Source organism: Adiantum capillus-veneris, chromosome 2, assembly GCF_014529385.1.
Source record: "Adiantum capillus-veneris isolate H3 chromosome 2, ASM1452938v2, whole genome shotgun sequence".
NCBI lineage: Eukaryota > Viridiplantae > Streptophyta > Polypodiopsida > Polypodiales > Pteridaceae > Adiantum > Adiantum capillus-veneris.
In genome coordinates this window covers 21,166,783-21,190,445 of record NC_140932.1, presented here as the reverse complement: position 1 = coordinate 21,190,445, position 23,663 = coordinate 21,166,783, and the positions used below count along the sequence as shown (strand labels likewise).

The following is a 23,663-nucleotide window of genomic DNA, read 5'->3' as shown; positions in this document are numbered from 1 at the left end:
GGTAAGATGCAGCGTTCTAAGTTTCCAAAGGATGGTTCAGTTCGGGCCACATGCAAGTTGCAGCTTGTGCATAGTGATGTTTGTGGGCGCATGCAAACTCCATCCTTGGGGAATTAGGTGTACTTCGTGACTTTCATTGATGATTACTCCAGGCATGCATGGGTATTTCCGCTTAAAGCGAAGTCTGAAGTTTTTATGTGCTTCAAACAATTTCTGGCTATGGCTGAAAATGTCTCAAAATGTACTATGGGCACCCTCCGTTCCGATTGAGGGGGGGAGTATATGTCTCATGAATTTAATGCATTTCTGGCTAGTCGTGGGATAAAACACCAATGTACAATGCCTTATACACCTCAGCAAAATAGAATGCAAGAAAAGTCAAGACATGTCAAGATGTGAAATGAAAACTAAAATAAAAAGATCCATCTATTATTTTAAAACTGAAATAACATTTAAGATAAGTCTCAATCATCACTAAAAACATTGAAAGTATGCCTAACCCAGCTCTCCTTTAAAGCTTCTTTTAGAAAGCCAAAGAAGGAGTGAGAAGGAGGAGGGAGAGAGAGAGAGAGAGGGGGGGGGGGGGGGGGGGGGGGGGGGGGGGGGGGGGGGGGGGGGGGGGGGGGGGGGGGGGGGGGGGGGAGGGGGAGGGGGGGGGGGGGGGGGGGGGGGGGGGGGGGGGGGGGGAGAGAGAGAGAGGAGGTAGTGGGTGATGGAGAGAGAGAGAGAGATATGAGAGGGCAGAGAGAGAGAGAGAGAGAGAGAGAGGAGAGAGAGAGAGAGAGAGAGAAGGAATAGGGCGAGAGGGGAGGGTGGGAGAGAGAGAGAGAGAGAGAGAGAGAGAGAGAGAGAGAGAGGGAAGAGAGGAGATAGGGGCTTGAAAAAGAGAGAGAGAGAGAGAGAGAGAGAGAGAGAGAAGAGGAGATACGGGGAGGCACTAGTGAGTAGGTGTGCTAAATTTTCCTTTTGGGGTTCATTAAGGGGAATCCGAAGAGATTCCCGCTTAGTTTTGAAGTAAAAGTCGAGTGTGACCACATGTGCAAGAGCAAGTGGAGGAGAGAGAAAGAGAATTCGAGATTTTTATGGACACCTGTAAAGGCGGGAGGAGAGAGAAGGAGAGAGCAATTTTCTTTTCTTGCATTATGTGCTTGCACGACATGAGGCAGAGTTAATCACTATGGGAGTCTGGAGAGCCTGAAGTAGATAAGCATGCTTTGTGCGTACAAGTAATCCACGAGAGAGACATGGAGATCCCCTACTTGCATGCAATGTCGTCTCTCTCTCTCTCTCTCTCTCTCTCTCTCTCTCTCTCTCTCTCTCTCTCGTGTTTCTGCTTGGAGAGTACAACCTGCTACCTCGCGCTCTTGTACATGTAATGGGTGCAATCCCTCTCTCATGTCCCTCTTTGAGCCTGAATTGCATGGCAAGAGCAGAATAGGCAGGGAGTAGAGTGCAAAGGTCGTGATGGGGAGGGAGGATCTATCAGTGTGGGAGATGCAAGTCAGAGGCCGACAATGGTGTAGAATGAGCATGAGCAGAGGAGGAATTGGGGTGTGTGGATTTTTGCTCACCAATGTCAAACACTGGGTACATGTAGACGATGGAGAGAGGGAAGCGAAAGGGGAGGAGAGCATAGTGATTACAATGAGCACTAGTGTTTTGCAGACAACACAAAAAGCTGATGGTGACAGCAGCTCAGTCTTTTTTTGGCCTTCAGAAGGCCATAGGAGAGTGGGTGGAGAATTGGTGCACTTTTTGGACCGTTGATTAAGAATCACGGATTGGCGACACATGTCAAGTGAGTTTGTTTTATAATATATATGGGTCTTTCCATCATTTCAACTTGGTCCCTTCTTTTAATGCTCAATTGACTTCCTTGTTTAATAAAGGTTATATATATATTTTATAATGTAAATGGATCTTTCCATCATTGTAATTTGGTCCCTTTATTTAATGCTCACTTGACTTTTTTTGTTTTTTCAATCTTTGTTTAGTTTATAAGTTTTATAAAGGTTATATTTTCCTTTTATAATGTAAGTGTCTCTTTTCATCATTGTAATTTGGTCCTTTATTTAATACTCACTTGACTTTTTTAAAATCTTTGTTTAGTTTATAAATGAATCTCTTCATTTAAGGATCTAGTTACTTCCTTGTCAGCTTTTTGATTTAAAACATACTTTTTCCTTGTAAATTTTCTTTTCATTTACAGACAATTTCTAACTAAAAATTTATAAATTGTCCTTAAATAAAAGATTTTTTCACCACTAAGAATTTTTTTTTCAACTTTTGGTTTTGATATGCAAATGTCACCTTATTACTTTAGTGCATGTATTATTATTAGGGATTAGCTTTTAAAAAAATTCACAACTAATATTTTTTTTTTGACTTTTTGTTTTGATAAGTAAATGTCACCTTGTTACTTTAGTGCATGTAGTATTATTAAGGATTAGGTTTAGACAATTTCAATATTCATTTCTATCCTAAAGATATTATGTATTTATTTCATTTAATAGCATGCATCATTTTATTGTGTAGTTGTTTTATTGATATATTTATACAAGAATTAGATCAATTCCTAAACTCTCACTAATATTTTATATGCTTTATGTTTTCATGAGGTCAATTAATATAACACTCATACATAAGGGCATAAGGAAAAGCGAAGATTTTTGGTGCAATTCCTTTACCATTGAATTGAATTGCTGGATGTTCTCCATGTGGCATTTGAACGTTTTTGGATTTTATTGTGTGCATATGGGAGTGCCCCCCCACTCTCTCACTTCGTTGGAGTCGAGGTAGCTCTCTCTCTCTCTCTCTCTCTCTCTCTCTCTCTCTCCCCTGTAGGCCGCCGTAAATCTTTACCTTGTTAGAATAGCAAGATGCAAGATTCCCATGAATTTTTACAGAAAATTATTGGGTTTTGGATTCTACCGAGTAGAAAGTTATGTACAACAAGGTTGAAATGACGTTATAGAATGGCGTGGATAGGGATAAGGAGAGAAGGAGGGAAATCAAGAGATCGGTAGAGATGAAAAATCGTGATATGGATAGAGAGAGAAATGGAGAGAAAGAGGGATAGAGAGAGAAGTAGCCAGTGTGGAGATTTGTAGGGATAGGGAGAGAGGCACCCAATAACTGCACCCACTAGAGAGTTAGAGAGAGAGAAAGAGGGAGGAAATTCTTTACAACGGTGGTGAAAAAAAATCGAGAGATAGGTGGAGAGAAAAGGGGGGATAGCGGATAGAGAGAGAAGTAGCCGACGCAGATAGGGATAGGGAGAGAAATGGAGAGAAAGATGGAAATCGAGAGATAGGTAGAGAGAGAGAGAGAGCCAATCCTGCTCCACGCTCTGTCCTAACTTATCCTAAAAACCTATCCTAACTTTCTCAGAGTAATGGAGCAAGCCCTTGCCTCTGGAGGAGATTCATTGTAGGTGGTCTTTTCTACCCCAGAGAGAGACCAAATCAACAATGTGCGAACTGCCAAGCGTGTTGCACGAGGGGGGGATGGACCTTCAAAAAGGCAAATAACAAATGGATCATCAGAGAGGTAGATTGCAGATGAGCTAGGTGCCATCCGCACAATGTACTCCAACATTCAAGCCTCATGTGAGAGAGTGGAGGCATCACACAAAGAGAGCATTCATGGATTGAGCCATTTACAACATCAGCAGGGGGTTTATCTTCGCCGCTTAGAGGTGCAGATGCAAGTACAGATCAATGATGTTTTGCAGCAACAAAACATAGTGCAAGTACAACTTTCTGAGATAAAAAGCAGCCAGGACAAAATCATGAGCCTCTTGGAAATGTCTCTTCTTGAGATCAAACCTGACAAGGATGGCATTGATTTAAAAAGCATTGTGTCTAAATTGCGAAGCACCAGCAACAAATTGACTTTCGTAGCAATACAACATAATACAGGTGTATCTGAAGTCAGGTCTATCACAAACAAGCTCAATGCATTGGTGTCGACCCATTGGCCCAAGAAGGCGCTTAATGTGGATGGAGATATTCCATCGAGTTCAAAGCAGGGGGGCCCTCATAGGAAGTGAAGTACGTAGTGGATGATAATACTCACGTCTTCCTCATTTATATGCTTTGTGGATCTACATATTCTTCTCTCTCATTTATAGGCTACTATGGGGATTTACGTTTTGTGGTGGATGGATGATGAGCGATAATACTCACATCTTCCTACTGTATAGGGTTTGCGAATCTACATGTTCTTCTCTGTCATTTTTAGGCTACTATGGGGATCTACGTGAGGAAGGTCTATCTTATGTATGTAGTGGATGGATGATGAGCTCTCTTTTCTAAGTGTTTTTGCCATTATGTCTCTTGAGTCACCCCCCCCCCCCCCCCCTCTCTCTCTCTCTCTCTCCCCCTAAGTGGTCAGGCTAATTTGGTGCACAGAGTCCTCTTCCCTTCTCTCTCTCACCTCTTTCAAGGTGTATAGATTCGCCTCTTTCAAGATCTCTCTCTCTCTCTCTCTCTCTCTCTCTCTCTCTCTCTCTCTCTCTCTTCTCTCTCTCTCTCTCTCTAAAATTGTGGCCATAACATGTTGAAAGAAGTGATCTCCAAAGTTGTGTTATGCTCTCTCTCTCTCTCTCTCTCTCTCTCTCTCTCTCTCTCTCTCTCTCTCTCTCTCTCTCTCTTTTCTTTTAGATCCTCTCTCTCTCTCTCTCTAAGAGTAATGCTAATTTGGTGCACAAAGTCCCAACGCCTAATTTAAGGTGTATAGATTTGCCTCTTTCAAGATCTCTCTCTCTCTCTCTCTCTCTCTCTCTCTCTCTCTCTCTCTCTCTCTCTCTCTCTCTCTATCTATCTATCTATCTATCTCTCTCTCACACACACACACTCTCTAAAATTGTGGCCATAATATGTTGAAAGAAGTGATCTCCAAAGTTGTTATGCAGCGCATCTCTCTCTCTCTCTCTCTCTCTCTCTCTCTCTCTCTCTCTCTCTCTCTCTCCTCTCTCTCTCTCTCTCTCTAAGTGTCATGCTAATTTGGTGCACAAAGTCCCAATGTCTATTTTAAGGTGTATAGATTTTCCTCTTTCAAGATCTCTCTCTCTCTCTCTCTCTGCGACTTTTCGGAGTGGTCTTTGTGAGAGAAGTAGCCCCCCCCCCCCCCCCCCCTCCTCTCTCTCTCTCTCTCTCTCTCTCTCTCTCTCTCTATAAAATTGTGGTCATAACATGTTGAATGAGGTGCTCTCCAAAGTTGTGTTATGCACCAACTCTCTCTCTTCTCTCTCTCTCTCTCTCTCTCTCTCTCTCTCTCTCTCTCTCTCTCTCTCTCGCTCTGTCTCTCAACTATTGTTACATAGTAGTCATGCTAATCTGGTGCACAAGCTCCTCCCCCCTCTGTAATCTCTCTCTCTCTCTCTCTCTCTCTCTCTCTCTCTCTCTCTCTCTCTCTCTCTCTCTCGCTCTGTCTCTCAACTATTGTTACATAGTAGTCATGCTAATCTGGTGCACAAGCTCCTCCCCCCTCTGTAATCTCTCTCTCTCTCTCTCTCTCTCTCTCTCTCTCTCTCTCTCAACTATTGTTACATAGTAGTCATGCTAATCTGGTGCACAAGCTCCTCCCCCCTCTGTAATCTCTCTCTCTCTCTCTCTCTCTCTCTCTCTCATAGTTTCCATACATGAAACGTGAGGGATGGAGACTATGAGAGCAGATCCACTCTCTCCTTAATTCTCCACATTTAAGATTACTTATAAGAGTTCTTTTTGGGACAGATGGCTATTGGTCCGAAGATGTTGTCACCTGGACATGCAAGACGTAGTAGGATCTGTCAAGCCTCTCGAGCTACGCGATGTGAGGCAGCAAGAGAGAGAGTTCGGCGCTCTCTAGGGGGGATTAATGTAGCTCGCTTGGAAGATTGCCAGCATTTGATAAATGTGGATCAATGCAATGAATTCTCTTGGGGAAGGGTTGGAATGGATGTAGATATTGATCCAATGCTTCTGCAAAATCGAGAGGAGATTGAAGTGAGAAGCAATTTGGTAGTCAATAATGGAAATGTTCATGGGGAGCCCATAGTTGTCTCTAGAGAGGGATATTACTCCAAAGTCGAAATGCATTGCCTATCCATCACCTACATATATCCTGAAAACACACCCTTGATGCATATCTCTATGTTGTCACTTTTTCACAAAAAGTCTATACTTCACAACATAGGCAGCTTGGATTTTTCATGTTCCCTTTGTGGTGCTTTTGCTTGGAAGATAGAAGCGAAGACCATTCGCACATTTTTGGGGAAAAGTTGTTGCAACTCAGGGAGTGTTTCTTTGCCACCATTATGTGAACCTCCTTTAGAATTAAGAGAATTAATGCACGGAGGTAATACTAGAAGCAAGAAATTTCTAAAACATATTAGAGCATACAATAGTGTGTTGGCATTTGCATCTTTAGGAGCTCATATAGATGAATCTCTTTGTCCAAAGAAAAGGAATCTATACCTTCAAAGTGCATGGATCTATCTATCATAGAATTGGTCCATTGATGCCTGAAGAACAACCAGATCAAATCCCTCGCTTTGCTCAGTTGTATTTTTTTGACACTGAGAATGAGTTGCAAAATAGGATGCAACATGTTTCTAAACTCAGGCCAGATGTTTTGGAAATCTTGCAATCAATGATGCATCGCGTAAATCCGTAAGTTCAAGCTTTCAGGCAGTTTGCATCAATGGTTCAAACTTCCAATATTCCTGACATAAGGATGGTCATCACTGAGAAACGTACTAATGGATGGCAGTACCTTGCTCCAACAGGTGCGGAAGTTGCTGCAATCATGCTTGGTCAAGGCGATGAGAGCAACATTGGCCATCGAGATATTGTGTTGAATCTTTCTGGTGGTGGTCTAAGAAGAATCTCAAATTGCCACAGGTCGTACATGCCTCTCTTATATGTGTTGCTATTTCCAAGTGGTGAAGAAGGTTGGAATCCCTACATACAGGCATTAGACAGGCCACGGGAAAACAGAGAGCAAGGGGGAGGGAATACAAGGTATATTTCTACAATGGATTTCTACAAGTATAGATTACAAATCAGGGATGACACAACACAATGTCTTCTACGTGGTGGTAGGCTATTGCAACAATATATTGTTGATGCATACAGTTGTATGGAGGAGTTGAGGCTTTTATGGGTTCGCAATCATCAAAGTGATCTACACAGTGAGGTGTATCAAGGTTTGGCTGACATGATCGGAGCAAGAGATGGAACAAGGGGTGACACAGAATAGTTATTGCGTGCTAATGTTGGCAGGAGGGTGGTATTGCCTTCATCATATGTTGGTAGTCCACGCTATATGCACCAACTTTATCAGGATGCCATGGCAATTGTACGCAAAAGAGGGAAGCCTGATCTCTTCATAACATTCACATGCAATCCTGGTTGGAAGGAGATAGAGGACGCGTTATTGCCTGGACAAACATCCAACGATTGTCTTGACCTTACTGCACGTGTTTTCTACCATAAGTTCAAGGATTTGATGGGCTTGCTGATTAAGGGGGAGATTTTTGGTAAGGTCATTGGACACATTTCTGTGATTGAGCTCCAACATGCCCACATTCTATTGATACTTTCTCCTGAACACAAACCAATAGAGACATCCCATTATGATAAGATGGTGTGTGCGGAGCTTCCTAATAAGGTGATGTTTCCACAATTGTATGACATTATCAGTCGGTGTAATGTACATGATCCATGTGGAAACTTGAATAGAAATGCTCCATGTATGGTAGAGGGAAAGTGCAGGTTTAAATACCCTCGAGGCTTCAGTGGATCGACTAATGTGGATAGGGATGGATACCTAACATACATGAGGAGGAATGATGGAAATCACACTGTTTATAAGAGTGTGCAAATGAATAATAAATGGATTGTTCCATACAATCCATTTTTGTCAATAAGGTACAACGCACATATCAATGTCGAGGTTTGCTCCACTATATCCGCTGTGAAATATCTCTACAAGTATGTGTATAAGGGACATGACAGGGCGACTATTGCTCTACAAGACACTGCAGGGATTTTAGATGAAGTTACAAACTATCTTAATTCACGATATGTATCAGCATCCGAGGCTATCTGGCGGATATTTGGGTTTGACTTGCATCAAGAGAAACCTGACATACAACGCCTCCATGTTCATTTACCTCATCAAAATCAAGTCTTCTTTAATGACAGAGCGACTATACAGAGTGTGGTGGAGAGAGAGGCCAGCAAAACACTACACTCACTGAGTGGTTTGTTGCAAATCAAAGATATCCAGAGGCCAATGATTTGTTGTACATAGACTTCCCAACAAAGTGGGTTTGGAAGTCAACAAGCAGAACATGGACTCCAAGACAGAAAGGAGATGTGATTGGAAGAATGTACAACATAGTTCCCACTGCCGGAGAGTTATACTATTTGCGCATGTTACTCAACAAGTGCAAAGGATGTAGGTCTTTTGAGGATATTCGGACCTTCAATGGACGAGTATATGAAACATTTAAAGAAGCATGCAATGCACGGGGATTATTGCAAGTTGATGATGAATGGTTTCTTTGTTTAGAGGAAGCTTCATTTCAACAAACAGGAAAACAATTACGGCTACTATTTGTAATCATTTTGGTTTTTTGTGAGCTGATATGTCCTGGTGCATTATGGAATCACTTCAGTAAGGAGCTTTCTGAGGACCATGTATATCATATGAGGACTTCCACAACTAATGAGCGTATCTATGGCATGGCACAAAACCAAGCATTGTCGAACTTGGAGACAATGCTTCAACAATATGGAAAGAGGCTCTCAGATTACTCTGGAATGCCCCAGGTGGATCACACATTGCAAGTAATGAGTGATCATGGAGTGCTTGCTGAAGAGTTAATGTATAATGTGGAGGAACAAGAGGCCTGTCTGCTCGAATTGAATCATCTTTGAATGCTGGACAAAGGGAAGCTTACAATCGAGTTTTAGAAGCCATTGGCATGAATAGTGGGACTGTGTTCTTCTTGGATGGGCCAGGTGGAACAGGAAAGACCTTGATAATGCCTTGCTCTCTCGTATACGCGGAGAGAGAAAAGTTGCTTTGGCATGCGCATCATCTGGTATTGCAGCACAACTTCTTGACAATGGAAGGACCGCACACTCTAGATTCAAGATCCCTATTGATATAACTTCTGACTCGACATGCAATATTAAAAAATAGCAAGCTTTCTGAGCTGTTGCGAATGGCTTCATTGATCATATGGGATGAAGCTCCCATGACTCATATACATGCTTTTGAGGCTCTTGACAAGACACTAAGAGATGTGATGCATAATAACATGGTGTTTGGCAGAAAGGTTTTCCTCCTTGGTGGTGATTTTAGACAGATCTTTCCTGTTGTGTAGAGGTGGAAGGGCAGACATTGTTGATGCATCTTTGTGCCGCTCATACATTTGGTGTTGTAGAGAAATTCTGCGTCTAACAGAGAACATGCAAGTGGTCAATTGTTGCAATAATGTTAGAGAAAGAGAATTTGTGCAATGGACACTTGATATTGGGAATGGCAATGTTTGTGATGGGGAGAGAGATGATAATGTAGCTTTGCCACCCTGCATGATGCCAACACAAAATATTTTGCAAGGTCTTATTGATTGCATATATGGAGACCTTGAAACACTCTCTTGCCATGCAACCTTTTTCAAGGACAGGGCAATCTTGGCACCTCGCAACAAGGATGTGGATGCTATAAACAATTTGGTATTGCAGAAATGTCCTAGTACTTATAAGGAATATTTCAGTGCAGACTTAGTGTGTGAATGAGATTGTGATAGCTTTTATTCACAACCAAGTTCTTAAATAGTTTAGATCTTGGAGGAGGTTTTCCACCGCATGTTTTGCATTTGAAACAAAATGCTCCAGTTATGTTGCTCCGCAATTTGGATCCAAGAAGTGGTCTTTGTAATGGAACACGCTTGATTTGTAAGCAATTCCACAGCAAAGTGATGTTGCTCCACAATTTGGATCCAAGAAGTGGTCGTTGTAATGGAACACGCTTGATTTGTAAGCAATTCCACAGCAAAGTGATTGAAGCAGAAATCATTACAGGGTCACATGCAGGAAATGCAGTGTTCATCCCAAGGATTGATTTTCTCATAGGAGCTAGAGAAGGCCTCCCTTTTGAGTTGAAACGTCGACAATTTCCCCTGAGATGTGCTTTTGGGATGACGATCAACAAGGCGCAAGGCCAAACATTGGGAGTGCTTGGATTGTATCTCCCAACACCTGTTTTCACCCATGGTCAATTGTATGTGGCAATGTCTCTCGTGAGATCGTCTTCTACCATCAAGGTTGTGGTTGATGATGGTCACCACACAAGTGTGAGGAAAGGGGAAGACCAAAGGACATACACTTCTAACATTGTCTACAAGGAAGTGTTGCAATTGACCTCATTATGAAATGAAATGCAGGTGTAAAGACCCATTCAGCCTTGCAAGATTTGGATTATGCAGTAGCTCTGTAGATATAATATATAAGCACCCATCTCATTTATAAGCTTTGTAAACGTACATTTTTAGTCTACCAATTTGCTCATAAATATCAGAGAGGTGTCTTCTTTGGAATATTACATTTTGAGGCCTTATATAGTGATATGATAGGGGATCTCCATAATTGTGCTATGTATTTTTGGTCTCTCTCTCTCTCTCTCTCTCTCTCTCTCTCTCTCTCTCTCCCCCCCCCCCCCCCCCCCAAAATACATAGCACCAATCTTTGATCTTCATTTACTTTTTTTTTTGAATGAAGATGGATCCTAACGCCTCCGTGACCTATTAGCTAGGAAGGCAACCTCGGCACATCCAAGGTAAAAGATGCTACTCTCTCTCTCTCTCTCTCTCTCTCTCTCTCTCTCTCTCTCTCTCTCTCTCTCTCTCTCTCTCTCTCTCTCTCTCTCACTCACACACACACACACACACACACAAGAATTTGAAACTCACAATCACCAATTATGTTCAAGATCCAATACTATGGAGGGGCCCTATCAGCGCCATGGAGGTTATTCATCTGCTCGAGGTTTTGGATGTAGTAAGGTAACAATGTTGATGTTGTAAAGTAACCAGGTTCTATTTTGTCTCTATTTTGTTTATACTAATAGACTTTTGATTGGATATAGATTACAAAATTATCCACAATTCTTGCCGGTGGGATTTTTCGAGGCCTCATATGATCCAAGTTTGCTCTGCTACGTCCAAGCTACTATCCGTAGAGGATTCAGAGCACCTATCACCATTGCAGAGCTTGGAAGAACCCTCCCAATGAATGCTGTGTTTTCTCAAACTCTAACCCATGGTAGTTGGTCCCTACGCATTTTTGTTTTGGGGTATATCCCCCCAGTGATTGGTCGATGTGTCTTACATCGTGGACCATGGGTGGTTCGATACCGTGGTAGAGAATGTAGTAGGTTGCGCTTTAGGATGTAGAAAGCTTGCATCTCTATGTACTGTGCATAGATATTATTTTGGACATTTTGATTGCGTATTTAGAGATCATTAACAATATCTTGCCATGCGAACTTTTCAAGGATGCTATAAATAATTTGGTATAGAAAAATTTTGGAATATGTCAGTGCATAGTTAGTGTGTAAATCACATTGTGATAGCATTGTATGTTTTGCACTTGAAACATAATGCTGCAGTTACATAGCTTTGCAATTTAAACGCAAGAAGTGGTCTTTGTAATGCTATAGTTTTGGACATAAGTCATTGCATAAAGGGTTGAACAAAATCTTTTTAAATGTTCATTTCCAAATTACATGAAAGCGCACTAGAGAGAGAGAGAGAGAGAGAGAGAGAGAGAGAGAGAGAGAGAGAGAGCGAGTGGTTTGAGGCCAAGAGGGGCCATGCCACCGCCGAAGGCGACGCCATTTTACCTAGTTAAACATAAAAAGAAACTCCTTAGTTGGTAAACGTTTTTTTTTGGCTTTCTAAAAGAAGCCTTAGAGGAGAGTTCAGTTAGTCATACTTTTAATGTTTTCAGTGCTAATTGAGACTTACCTTTAATGTTATTTTGATTTGAAAAAATTAAATGGATCTTTTATTTCACATCACATCCTCACATGGCTTGACTTCTCTTAGATTATATTCTTTTAGAGTGCTAAAATAAAGCTTCACCTTGCATAATTTTAGTAAATTCTACACACTGATACACATACACCAGAATCTCGGGACAGCTGGTTACAGCAGGACGACCAGGTTAGACGATTTAATGTTTTTCTTCTTTTCTTGTTTACTTTAACAAACTCTTGTTTGTTATGCAAAGCAAAGTGCTTTGACCATTTCAAGCAAAGCAAGGCTTCTACCATGTGCCATGATACAACCCATTGACTTCAAATCAAGGGCATTGGCACACAAGTTTGGGGAACTAACATAATAGGGATATCACCTCGCAGAATCCCTCTGAATTTACCTAGTGCAAGACACTTATAGTTATGGCTTTTATGTTTGAGGCCGTCACGAAAGCCAAGGGCTTACAATTTTGCATGCAAGACATGCTAACCACGTGGCATGAACTCCACCAAATTTTGGTTTACGCTTCCGCTATTACACCAGACACTGTCCATGACAAGATGCGTTTTGAATTGTTCCCCATGATTTTGAATGTTTCTTGATGTCAATGCACAAGAACAATAAAAGGAAACCTAAATATAAGACTTACTTCACCAACAAAGTGCTAATGCTAAGTCATCCTCGTACAATCACGACCCCTGGAAGGTAGGTGGGTCAGGATGTGTTTTGTGTTTTTCTGTTACCTCTCTCGATGAGAGTCATACCAGAAAACTATGGTATGCTTATAGGATAAGCTAGAAGCCAAGCATAAGATGCGTAAGAGCACACAGATTGGGTACATACTTGAGAAACTTAAGGAAAGTTCCTCAGCCGAGCATGCTCTCCTTCTCTCTCTCTTTCTTATTTCTCTCAAAGACTAATGAAAACTTTTTAAGAAGACTTTGATACATGTTTTGCTCGTGAGTCAGCCTGAGCCAAGGTACTCTAACTCTAAGCTAGAAAGTGGCCAAGATGCCACCCAAATTAGTCTTCATCAATTCGTCGATTGCACACTAATTTGTTATTGGCATAAGGGCTATGAGCCACAAAGGCTAAGAGCCAGTGTCAGACTTAGGGTAAGCCCCAACTATTGGCATTCCTTGGGTGATTGTTCTCAAGATCGAACATATGTATCCAGGAGTACCCATCGCTGTTAATAGCCAAGCAAGAGTCTTTCCATTACGGATGTTTCGGGTGTCATTTTTGCACTACATGTTTTTAGTGCGATGCTCAAGTTGAGTTTCTGATAATTTCAAACTCACATCAGCTAATCTATACCGTGGAGTTTAGATGCAGCAAACAGTTAAGACAACATGGTTGTCCATAAGAGCTAGGCATTTCACTTGTGTATCTCCTGCTCTGTCTATAGCACTATAAGTGTCTATTAAAGCACAATTATGGGGTAAGACTCAGCGGGTGATTTCTAAATCACTCCATCGGCATTTAGGATCACATTTTGATCTATCACAGTTGTACTTTCAAGGAAAGACATCCGAAATCTACCACGGGGTAGTGGACAAATTCAACTTTTCTAGTTGATTCCAATGATTTTTGTACATGGTCAACTATGTTAGTTACCATTCTGCTACTTGTGCAGTTTCTATCACGGGTCTTGCCAAGGGGTTTGACTACATAGATTCTAATCAAAGGGTTTGGATTGCCAAGGCAATACCCAGGGTTACAAGTTCAATTTTCTTCACTAATCTCTAATTTTAGTGATTTGCAGGTCAAAGAAATTTTGATATGGTACACTTACAGGTGGAGGAATGTACTTGACCTCCGGGTAAGTATTAGGTATTTTCTACCTCATTGTAAGTATATGATTTTTGGGTTTATTTTCCTTTCCAATTAAGTTTGGTTAATTTTTGTAAGAGGGATGTTTGAGCTAGAAGGCTTTCATCCAACTTTCTCTTTAGAGACGTGACAAGGTCATGTAAGAGCATAGCATTTTGAAAAAATAGTGTCATTTTCTCTCTTCCCTATTCATCAAGATACCGTAATGGGTTTGACTCTTGTTGAAACAATTACATACCTACATGGTATGGTTCTATCTGGCACATGTTGTCACATGGGATACAACATGGTCTAGGAACTCAGAAGTTTGGTTTAGCCAGTGCGGAGCAATGACAATGAGGGTCCCTCTCACTTTTGTCACGGAGTGTTTGCAGTTACCTCCACACACAAATACATCTTGTACTTGATGGATGTCACTTTTGCTGACATCATTTTCTGAGACATATTCCACATGTGGAGAATATGAGTCTCTGGGACTGACACTGGCGCCTATCTCTCAATGATGTGTCATGATGAAGTCCCTACGTGCTGGTCGCATCCATTTATTAGAACATTTGGAGCACACTGTATCAGGAACAATTTCAGTGGGCAAAAAATGTCGGGTACTAAGTACAGACTTGTTGCAATTACAAGTGTTGTGAAACCACCTTAACAGAGGGTCGTTTCTACATATAGCCAAGTATGCTATGTTCATAAGAATGTCTCATGGTTGGTACCTAGGTGTGCCTGAGCTTTTGCATTCTGTTATGGTCCAACTCTTGTTGCAAGTTTTTCACGTACGTGCTGTGGAAAGTCTCGTCATGGAATTGCAGTTTGGATTTGTTTGTGTTAAATGCATGCACACTAGGTGTTATGGGCCCTAGTGTTTAACACATATTTGTTTGGAGCGACATGCAAATTCATGGACTTTCTTGTTTATGCAATTTTTTGCACTTCAAGTGCAATTTTTCTCGCAGATTTATTATGAGTTTACACCCTACCATACAAGGTAATGACTCAGGATGGGTGTCTGTGAGTTGGATGGTCTACACTCTATGCGCTTACTACACTCCAATCCGCTTTCAACATCGTTGGTTGCCTCCACCCCATATCAAGTATATAGCTGGATACTCACTGGTTGAGTCATAGTTTATCGTCATTCGTGGAAGACTGCCCGTAAGTGGTTGGGGGAAAGTACCTCACTCTTACTGCTGATATTCTATTGATATTCATCCCGCGTTGGATGGGTAGCTTACACGTATTCTTTGCTAAAGGATTTGCTAAGCGCATACGTTAGCACAATGCATTCTGAATGGGCAATTGTCTCCCTATTCTATAATTTGCTTAGGTTAGGTTTTTAACTTTGAACACCTGTTGTGGTGGGGTTGGATATTGTTTCAATAGTTTCATAAGTCAAGGACTTAGTAGGTGTACTGACAAAGTATGTTGGCATGTAACCTTCATTAGGGGTGAACATGTAGTTTTGTGTGTTCCAAAATGTTTAGAAGTCTCACATGAGGACACTCCCTATTCTATCCTTCAGTAGCTATGAGCTTTTCAAGATACTCACACAAGTTGGAAATCTGGCTCACAACTTCATGGAAAGTTGCGCCAAGGTTTTCTTGCATTTTCCAGTATCTTCAGAAAGCATGAAAACATGTCTTTAGACACCTCTTAGTTTTCATTACTCCTTTAAAGTACTCAAGTGAGTTATAAATTGAGTTACCATTTAAATACAAGTGGCCACAAAAGGACAACAATGTTGCAAATCAAGATGTTGCTCTTGGTTTCATTGAACCTCCTCACTGCACCAAGTATCAGTCATATGGACAATTGCCCCGCATATGGGATGCCAATAAGGAAAACATCAGTGTTCTTATGAAGATACTACCACTTGTGTTTTTGAGGACAAAAACGCTTCTCCAAAGGGGGAGTTATGTCAAGCCAACGGCTAGGCCAAGGGCCAGAACGAACATGCGGTTAAGGAGAGCTATATTTAGAGACTAGGAGTCTATATATGGCACGGTTGGGTGGAGAGTTGCATGGTTCAGTCCCCCATGGTCTCACACTCCTCATCGTTGTCGACATCGTCGGCAAGTCCAAGCATTGTAGAGATTTATGAAATCAATATTAGATCGCTCTCGCCATAGAGAGTGGGGCCTTTGGAGGAGGGTTTGACAACTTGTCTGGTGTCGTATTCTTCTCTCTCTATCTCTCAGTCTCAGTACCTTCATTCACAGTGTTCATCCACTTTGTTTGTGTCCATTGCACTCCTCACTAAGGAACGGAAGGCTCTCCCTTCCGTAAGTAAAAGGAACCCTTGAGCACAGTTCGGAGCACTCATCTTGAGCAAAGTTCAATTCACTTCTGCTGCACCTTACACTTCGTCGATATGTTTGTTGATTTGTTCTTTGACTATTGAAATGCATTGATTTTGTGAAATGCCCAACACAGGCAAGGCCAAGAATCCCTTTGCCATTTTCAATGAGTGTAGAGTGAGGTGTTCTCTTCAGATGCAATCACCTATGCTTGCATCTTCAAGGCATGAGGCACTGCACAAGCTCTAGGCTTTGCGAAGCGAGGGAAACTCTCTAGACGCAATCACCTGCAATTGCATCTTAAAGGCATGTGTGACTAGGAAAAACGCTATTCTGGGAAAAGAATTTCATGATGATATTGTTAGTCAAGGGCTGTTGAAAAAACACATCATTCTTGGGAGTGCCTTGGTTGACATGTATGCCACATGTGGTGCATATTAGAAAGCAAAAAATGCGCTTTGAGAGCTTTTTCTCCGGAATGGTGTCTCTTGTAGTCATGCTTGTCTTGAAGGCATGTGGTACTAGGCAAAACGCTGATCTGGGAAATAAAATTCATGATGATATTGTTAGTCAAGGGCTGTTTGGAAATAAAATGCTGATCAGAATGCACAAAAGGTGCTTCAAAAGCTTCTTGTTCGGAACATGTTAGTCAGGGGCTCTTGATAAAGAGGTCCTCTACTGGAATGCACACTGACTATGGGGTTTGCCCAAAAGGGCAGGGCCAACAAGCTTTGTGCTTTGCAAAGAGAGGGCAACTCTCCATACGCAATCACCTGCAATTGCATCTTGAAGGCGTGTGGTACTAGAAAAAACGATGAACTGGGCACTAAAATTTATAATGATATTGTTAGTCAAGGGCTGTTGAAAAACACATCATTCTTGAGAATGACTTGGTTAACACGTATGCCAGATGTGGTGCATGCCAAAAAACACAAAAGGTGCTTTGAGAGCTCTTTGTCCGGAATTGCCCAATAAGGACACGAGTCGGGAATGTTTGGGTTGTTTTGGTGGACACGAAGTGAGGGTCTCTTGCATATTGAAGTCCTGTGGCAATACTCAAGAGATTGAGTTGGCCAAAAAAATTCATGATGATGTTTTTAGCATGGGGTTGTTGATGAAAATGTACGTGCTTGGGAATGCCTTGGTGTAAATTTATGTCAATTGTGTTGTACTTTAGAAAGCTCTCTCTCCGGAATTTCATACACTCTTTGACTCTTGAAGTGCATTGATTGTGGGAAATGTCCAACAGAGGTAGGGCTAGGAAGCCCTCAGCCATTTTCAGTGAGCGAGGTTGTCTCTTCACATGCCATCACCTATGCTTGCATCTTCAACTACACAACTCTGGGCTTTGCAAAGCGAGGGCAACTCTCTAGATGTGAATGTGGTGCATGCTTGAAAGCAAAAAACGTGCTCTTGTCCAGAATGGTGTCCCTTGCAGCTCATGCTTGAAATCACTAGGAATTTCTTCCTAAAGGCATGTGGTACTAGGCAAAATGCTGATATGGGCAATAAAATTTATGATGATGTTGTTAGTCAAGGGCTGTTGAAAAACACATCATTCTTGGGAATAATTTCTTTGACTCTTGAAGTGCAATGATTGTGGGAAATTCCCAACAGAGGCAGGGTTAGGAAGCATTCAGCCATTTTCAGTGAGTACAGAGCGAGGTTGCCTCTTCAAATGCAATCACCTACGCTTGCATCTTCAAGGCATGTGGCACTACACAACTGTGGGCTTTGCAAAGTGAGGGCAACTCTCCAGACGTAGATGTGGTGCATGCTTGAAAGAAAAAAACGTGCTCTGAGAGCTGTAACAAACTTGGACAACCAAGTCAAGATTCTACCGCGATATAACAGAGATTCACTTCAAAACAGTTCACAAAGATGACACGGCCCGGTGTAGTTCCGTGCCCAAAGGTATTGGCCCCAAAGACTGGCGCCCCTTTCGGTAGTTCTTTTTATATTAATCTGTGTTCAAAGTACAAGAGAGTTGGTGGGTGATCACTTCAGAGTCCAGACTCTGCATCCAAATGCTCTAAGAAGTGAGGCCCAACCAACTTATTTATTGGTACAAGGGATGCCCAAAAGCAGAGCCCCAAAAATCTCTAATTCAAAAGCAAAGCCCCAAAAATCTTTGATTCAAAAGCAAACCTCCCAAAAGTAATGAGTCTTCAAAAAGCTTATAAAAATTAAAGCATCAAGCCCCAAAAGCTGGCCAGCATAAATTGCATGGATCTGTACAGCGTACAGACTACCATGTCATCACCGTAAATTTTGGCACAGATTTTCGGTTGCCATGTCCGCACTCTGTCAGTGCAATCCCCGAGCGCCCGTACTGGCTGCCACGTCAGCATGTGTGGGCACTGCCATGTCATTAGTTTGTGACATACCCCCCTCTTGAAAGAATTGTAATCGTCCTCGATTATGCCTATAAAAACAGACAGAGGCCATAAACTGTCTTAGTAGACACTGACTGTTAGTACCACGCACTAGACACGACACATCTAGCACATGTACCAATCAACAGTCACATTACTTGACATCACAGGACATCACTTGACATCACATGACATTACATCACTTTACCCCAAGCCCGACAAAGTTCTGTACTTTCATCAATCATGCTTGGGTCAGTACCCATGCAATTCGGAACCAGTCCTGCTTTCATCTTGCCTTTTCTGCCATGTTCCTCAACTGCTCTCAAACTCTCTGGCATGTCTTCATTCTGTTCTTATTTGGAGAATCTGGTGTCGGAATGGCTTCATATCTGGTGTGCTAGGATTTTTTACTATGGATATACATCAAAAACCATCACACATGGAAAAAGTTATGACTTGGTCACTTTAGGAGAGAATTGGTGTTTTTTGGCAGAAACTGTGTTTTGTAGTTTCTAACCCAAAGTTGAAGAGCAACAATCCGATTGTTTTGGTATCTTGTGGGTTAGACCTATGTACTATGGAAATACATCAATAACCATCAAACGTGGAAAGGCGAGATTTTGCGTTTTTAGTGAAAACTACGTTTTTTTTTGTGAAGGTGCAAATCTGCACATTCCTTTTCCAAATTGAGCTAACAATATATGTGATCATTACCTCCAACCTTGCCACCACTACTTCAATATTGGAGCAATCAACCACAAAGCTTTTACAAAGCCTAGCCTACTCTGAGGGATATCACTAGGGCAAGTGTGAAGGTGCGGGAATAACTGAGTTCTAAGGAGAGGGGGGTGGTGAGCAGGCACTAGGGTGAGGTTGTGAGAGCGGGTGAGCACTAGCAAGAGCGGATATACATATATATATATATATATATATACATAGAGAGAGAGAGGGCGTTCAAAAGAAAAAACATCAAGCATTAGTGATATTGTTAGTGCTTGATTTTTTTCTAAAAAAAATACAAGCCTAAAGTAGAGCACCAAGGGAAGAGGGTGAGCCTTAGCTTGGACCAATGAGTAGTGCAAGAGTTGAACATGGCTAAGAATTTGGAAAGCGGTCAGAAGGAGATGAGTTTGACGAGCTACCTATAAAGAAAAAAAATTGGTAGAAGCACGGGGGGGGGGGGGGGGAGAGAGAGAGAGAGAGAGAGAGAGAGAGAGAGAGAGAGAGAGAGAGAGAGAGAGAGAGAGAGAGAGAGAGAGAGAGAGAGAGAGAGAGAGAGGAGAGAGAGAGAGAGAGAGAGAGAGAGAGAGAGAGAGAGACTTGCAAGGGCGGTTGGAAGGAGACGCTATTTGCCCACAGTAGTAGATGATGGGTTAAGTAATGTGTGCACAATAGTGCATTGCAAGGGTTCAACTTCACTCAAACTGTTGGCATTGGAGGGGTGTGTGTGTGTGTGTGTGTGTGTGTGTGTGTGTGTTTGAGAGAGAGAGAGAGAGAGAGAGAGAGAGAGAGAGAGAGAGAGAGAGAGAGAGAGAGAGAGAGAGAGAGAGAGAGAGAGAGAGAGAGAGAGAGAGAGATTATTATTGGCCTTGCAGGTCAAATATGACCTATGGGACCGCAGTTACATGTGATGTAGCATGTGTATTGTATATGAGTGACTCTTGATGCTCCAAAATTGTGGTGATGAGAATCGCAATGGAGAGCCCACACTGTGACTGGGAGAGGAAAGTATGTAGGTCTAAGTCATGGCTGAAAATGTGAGAGAAACAAGTTCCGATGTGACCAGAAGCTGAGCACTCTAGTAGTGTGTGGTACTCATACTCTTGAACTTGCAGTGAGCATAATGTTCACAGTCAATTTGACTCTTCTCCATTGCCCCAACACCCTACCTCACAGTGAAGGGAATGGGAGCTAAGCCAAATGGCTACGATAGTGCATATGACCGACAAGGGGATAGGCTCAAGCATGGAAGTGTGAGTACGGTTTTCTCTTTTAGCAAAGAACATGGTTTTATAGTTGGGGGCAATATGAGTGGTGTAATGGGAGAAGCGTGACCCACCGGATTTCTCCCAAGCCATAACACATTGGCGCTTGTAGAAAAGCTTCATTCACTTGGGAGTGAATTGAAGAATCATGTAGCAAGTGTAATGCATCCCATCTTCCAAACCCATTCTTTATGTCTTGCATCCATCCCATGCTCAAGATCTTGCTTTTATGCATCTTTTGAAATTTTTTGCTTGCTTCCTATGCAATTGTAGGAAGTCGATGTGAGGGCATCTTTATTATGTACTCCACAAGCCTTTCCATGGCCATAACCTCAATTGGAAGAGATTTCGACTCAAGAAGTAGGAGCATATATGGTGTTTGTGTCTTAACTTGGAGAAAGTTTGTAAGAAAACACTTTTGGACATTCTCAAACTCTTTCCAAGTTGAGTTTGAGATGCTCCCGTCCCACACTTCAACTCCATAAAGAAGAACCGGTGTCACCAATGCATCAAAAAGTTACTTCGTGAGAACCCAACACTTGATGTTTCCCACATTACACATGTTCTCAAATGCATATTATGCTCTCTTTTTTGCTTCCAAACGATGGATAGCACATTCATGCCACTTGTGATTGGACGGAACCTCAAGGCCAAGGTACTTAAAGCTCTTAACAACTTCAAATGTCTCATTATTGTACACAATGCATGGTTTTCTCCTTATGGTTGGTTTTCACAAGCATAACCTTTGTTTTGGATTCATTCACAATCAGACCACTATGCAAGAAAAAGTTCTCAAGAACAACCATAAGCTTTTGTGCATCTTCTAAAGTGTGTGCTAAAAGTACTATATCATCCGCATACAACAAAAGCATGATTACCGCTGTGAGCAGGATGGAAACACACACAATACCTCTATAATGAACCAACACACACTCTTGGAATGATACATACACACACTATGGGACACCACTCGTCTTATACAACCCACCTGGCCGAGACAGGGAACACACCGATGGAGTGAGAGGAGAGAGACTACCCTTTTATCCACTCCACAGAGAGAGAGAGAGACACACACACACACACACACCCAAAAAACTCAGCTCAAAAGACGATAATTTCTGATGTTTAGATACAATTGAGCTTGGGCCAACACTAATGGGGCAAATAGTTCACACAATATGAGTAAAATATACCAGATACAATCACAGATTGGAGCAGAAGCTTCGCTCATAGGAGAAACTTACACAGCCAAAACAACAGAAAAACAGTGAGTAATTTGGAAAAATGGACAGTTCCATCGCGTCCAGAACAGCCCAAAACCCCAGTCTACAATGTCAAAGTGTTCAAATTTGACCTCGGATGAGCAGTTTATGGCCAAAACAGGCTCCAAAAACAGCAAAAACACAGTTGCGGTTGTTCCTCCTCTTCTCTCCACTTTTTTCCTGGTCTTCTCTCAAGTTTTTCAGTTCCCACGCTTAGCTTTATTACTTGGGCACCTTTGGCCTTTTAGTTGACCTCAAACGAACCCCGAACATGCCAAAAACTGGACTCGCAGTGCATAGTTGTCACCCTGCTGCATCCATCCGCACACCTGGCACTCAACTTTTTTCAATAATGCATCCCGCCACCACATGAAGTGGCCCCAAAATATGGTCCTCATGATGACCTCTCTATATAATTATCACAAGGAAACACCCACGTTGTGTTTGTACTTATCCACGTGCAAGTATTGACCCCATTCGACCTCCTGACGCCACTAGATGCCATCTGACACACCTGCTTACCTCATGTCGTCGGCCTGCGGATAGCTTCCTTGAGAAGTTTTATGCGCTACCAAATCCTCATTATTATAGAGAAAACACACTGGTACTGGTGATAGTGAAAATCGATGCACTATGTACATGTTGTGCTACATGTACACATGTGGGCCCCACGTAACCACCTGGCTCTGGAAAATGGGCAATCCTTTATTTGATGCATCATGCATGTGTATATACATATGCACAATCCCTTGCTCCAAAAAACTCCTGACATAATTTGTCCATCCCCTAGCCTGCTAGATCATTCATGATCAGCAGCAGCAGCAAAAAGAGATATGAGACTCGTCGCGTCACAGGTCTCCTCATCCCTCACAGACATTACTTGCTCCAGAGACAGCTCATCTTGATCCACCATCATCAATCTAGCATTATAAAATTTAAGACGCAATCCATTTACCCTTGACTTTATGTAAAATCCCATCCAGGTTAGCCAGCTGATATCTACCATTCGGAAAACACTCCACTACCTTGAAAGAGCATTCCCACTTAATTTGAAACTTCTTTTGGAAGGTGTTGTCCAGCTTACTGTTACAGCGCAAAACCAAGTCATGCTTCTTGATACCCTTACTTTTGACCTTTTCATTTATCTTTGCCAAAGCCTTATCTTGCATCTGCCCATAATGTTCCAATGCACTCATCCTATCCAGCTGAACCTCTTGTAATTGTAAGAGCCTCTCTTTGAATGCATCACTAGGTGGCCCAATCAACTTCTCTAACATCTTGACAGCAGGCAACTCTACTTCCACAGGCAATAGTGCTTCCTTTCCATATACCAAATGAAATGGAGTAAACCCTGTACCTGTCTTTACTAAAGTACGGTAAGCCCATAATGCACTAGGCAATTCCAAATCCCAATTCTTTCCTTGGTGCTTGTCACTTTCAAAAGAATTTGTACCAACTCACCATTGAATCTTCCATTTAAGCCATTACACTGCGGGTAATAAGGAGTGGTATGCTGGTGCCTAATCTTCATCTTCGCGCATAAAAAGTCTAGCAGTTTAGCTCTAAATCCTGGCCCCTTTTCTGAAAGTAGCTCTAGTGGCACCCCAAACTTGCAACATATTTCATCGTACACAAATTTTTCCACATCCTTTGCAGTGATTTGTTTTACTGCTATAGCCTCTGTCCATCTAGAGAGATAATCCACTGCAGTCAAAATATAGCTTTTGCCCCTGCTTATGATAGGTAATGGGCCTATTGCATCAGTCCCCCACTTTTCAAACACATCAAATTCCATAATGGTTTTTCGTAGCTCTGGCTTCAACACTCTCTTCCCAAATTCTTACCACCTATTGCAAGACCTACACCAATGGTGA

General features: G+C 42.0%; 3 protein-coding genes and 1 pseudogene across 3 annotated transcripts; all 4 read left to right on the top strand.

Annotated features, from left to right (window-relative positions):
* Positions 1-3,394: 3,394 nt before the first annotated feature.
* On the top strand, positions 3,395-4,067 carry LOC147462480 (uncharacterized; annotated as a pseudogene).
* Positions 4,068-6,687: 2,620 nt separating this feature from the next.
* On the top strand, positions 6,688-7,245 carry LOC147462479 (uncharacterized). Its single transcript, XM_086493670.1, has one exon. The coding sequence runs from the start codon at positions 6,688-6,690 to the stop codon at positions 7,243-7,245; it is 558 nt and encodes a 185-aa protein (XP_086349796.1).
* Positions 7,246-7,311: 66 nt separating this feature from the next.
* On the top strand, positions 7,312-8,930 carry LOC147462478 (uncharacterized). Its single transcript, XM_086493665.1, has 2 exons — positions 7,312-8,151; positions 8,193-8,930. The coding sequence occupies exons 1-2, from the start codon at positions 7,312-7,314 to the stop codon at positions 8,928-8,930; spliced, it is 1,578 nt and encodes a 525-aa protein (XP_086349791.1).
* A 290-nt stretch (positions 8,931-9,220) lies between these two features.
* On the top strand, positions 9,221-9,797 carry LOC147462477 (uncharacterized). The gene is made up of 2 exons (XM_086493660.1): positions 9,221-9,350; positions 9,463-9,797. Exons 1-2 carry the CDS (start codon positions 9,221-9,223, stop codon positions 9,795-9,797), a joined length of 465 nt encoding a protein of 154 aa, XP_086349786.1.
* Positions 9,798-23,663: the final 13,866 nt, after the last annotated feature.

Coding starts and splice junctions, on each gene's coding strand:
- LOC147462479 (XM_086493670.1), top strand. CDS start 6,688: ATGGTTCAAACTTCCAATATTCCTGACATAAGGATGGTCATCACTGAG.
- LOC147462478 (XM_086493665.1), top strand. CDS start 7,312: ATGCACCAACTTTATCAGGATGCCATGGCAATTGTACGCAAAAGAGGG. Junction 8,152..8,192: donor CTGACATACAACGCCTCCAT/GTTCATTTACCT, acceptor CTTTAATGACAG/AGCGACTATACAGAGTGTGG.
- LOC147462477 (XM_086493660.1), top strand. CDS start 9,221: ATGGCTTCATTGATCATATGGGATGAAGCTCCCATGACTCATATACAT. Junction 9,351..9,462: donor AAAGGTTTTCCTCCTTGGTG/GTGATTTTAGAC, acceptor TGCGTCTAACAG/AGAACATGCAAGTGGTCAAT.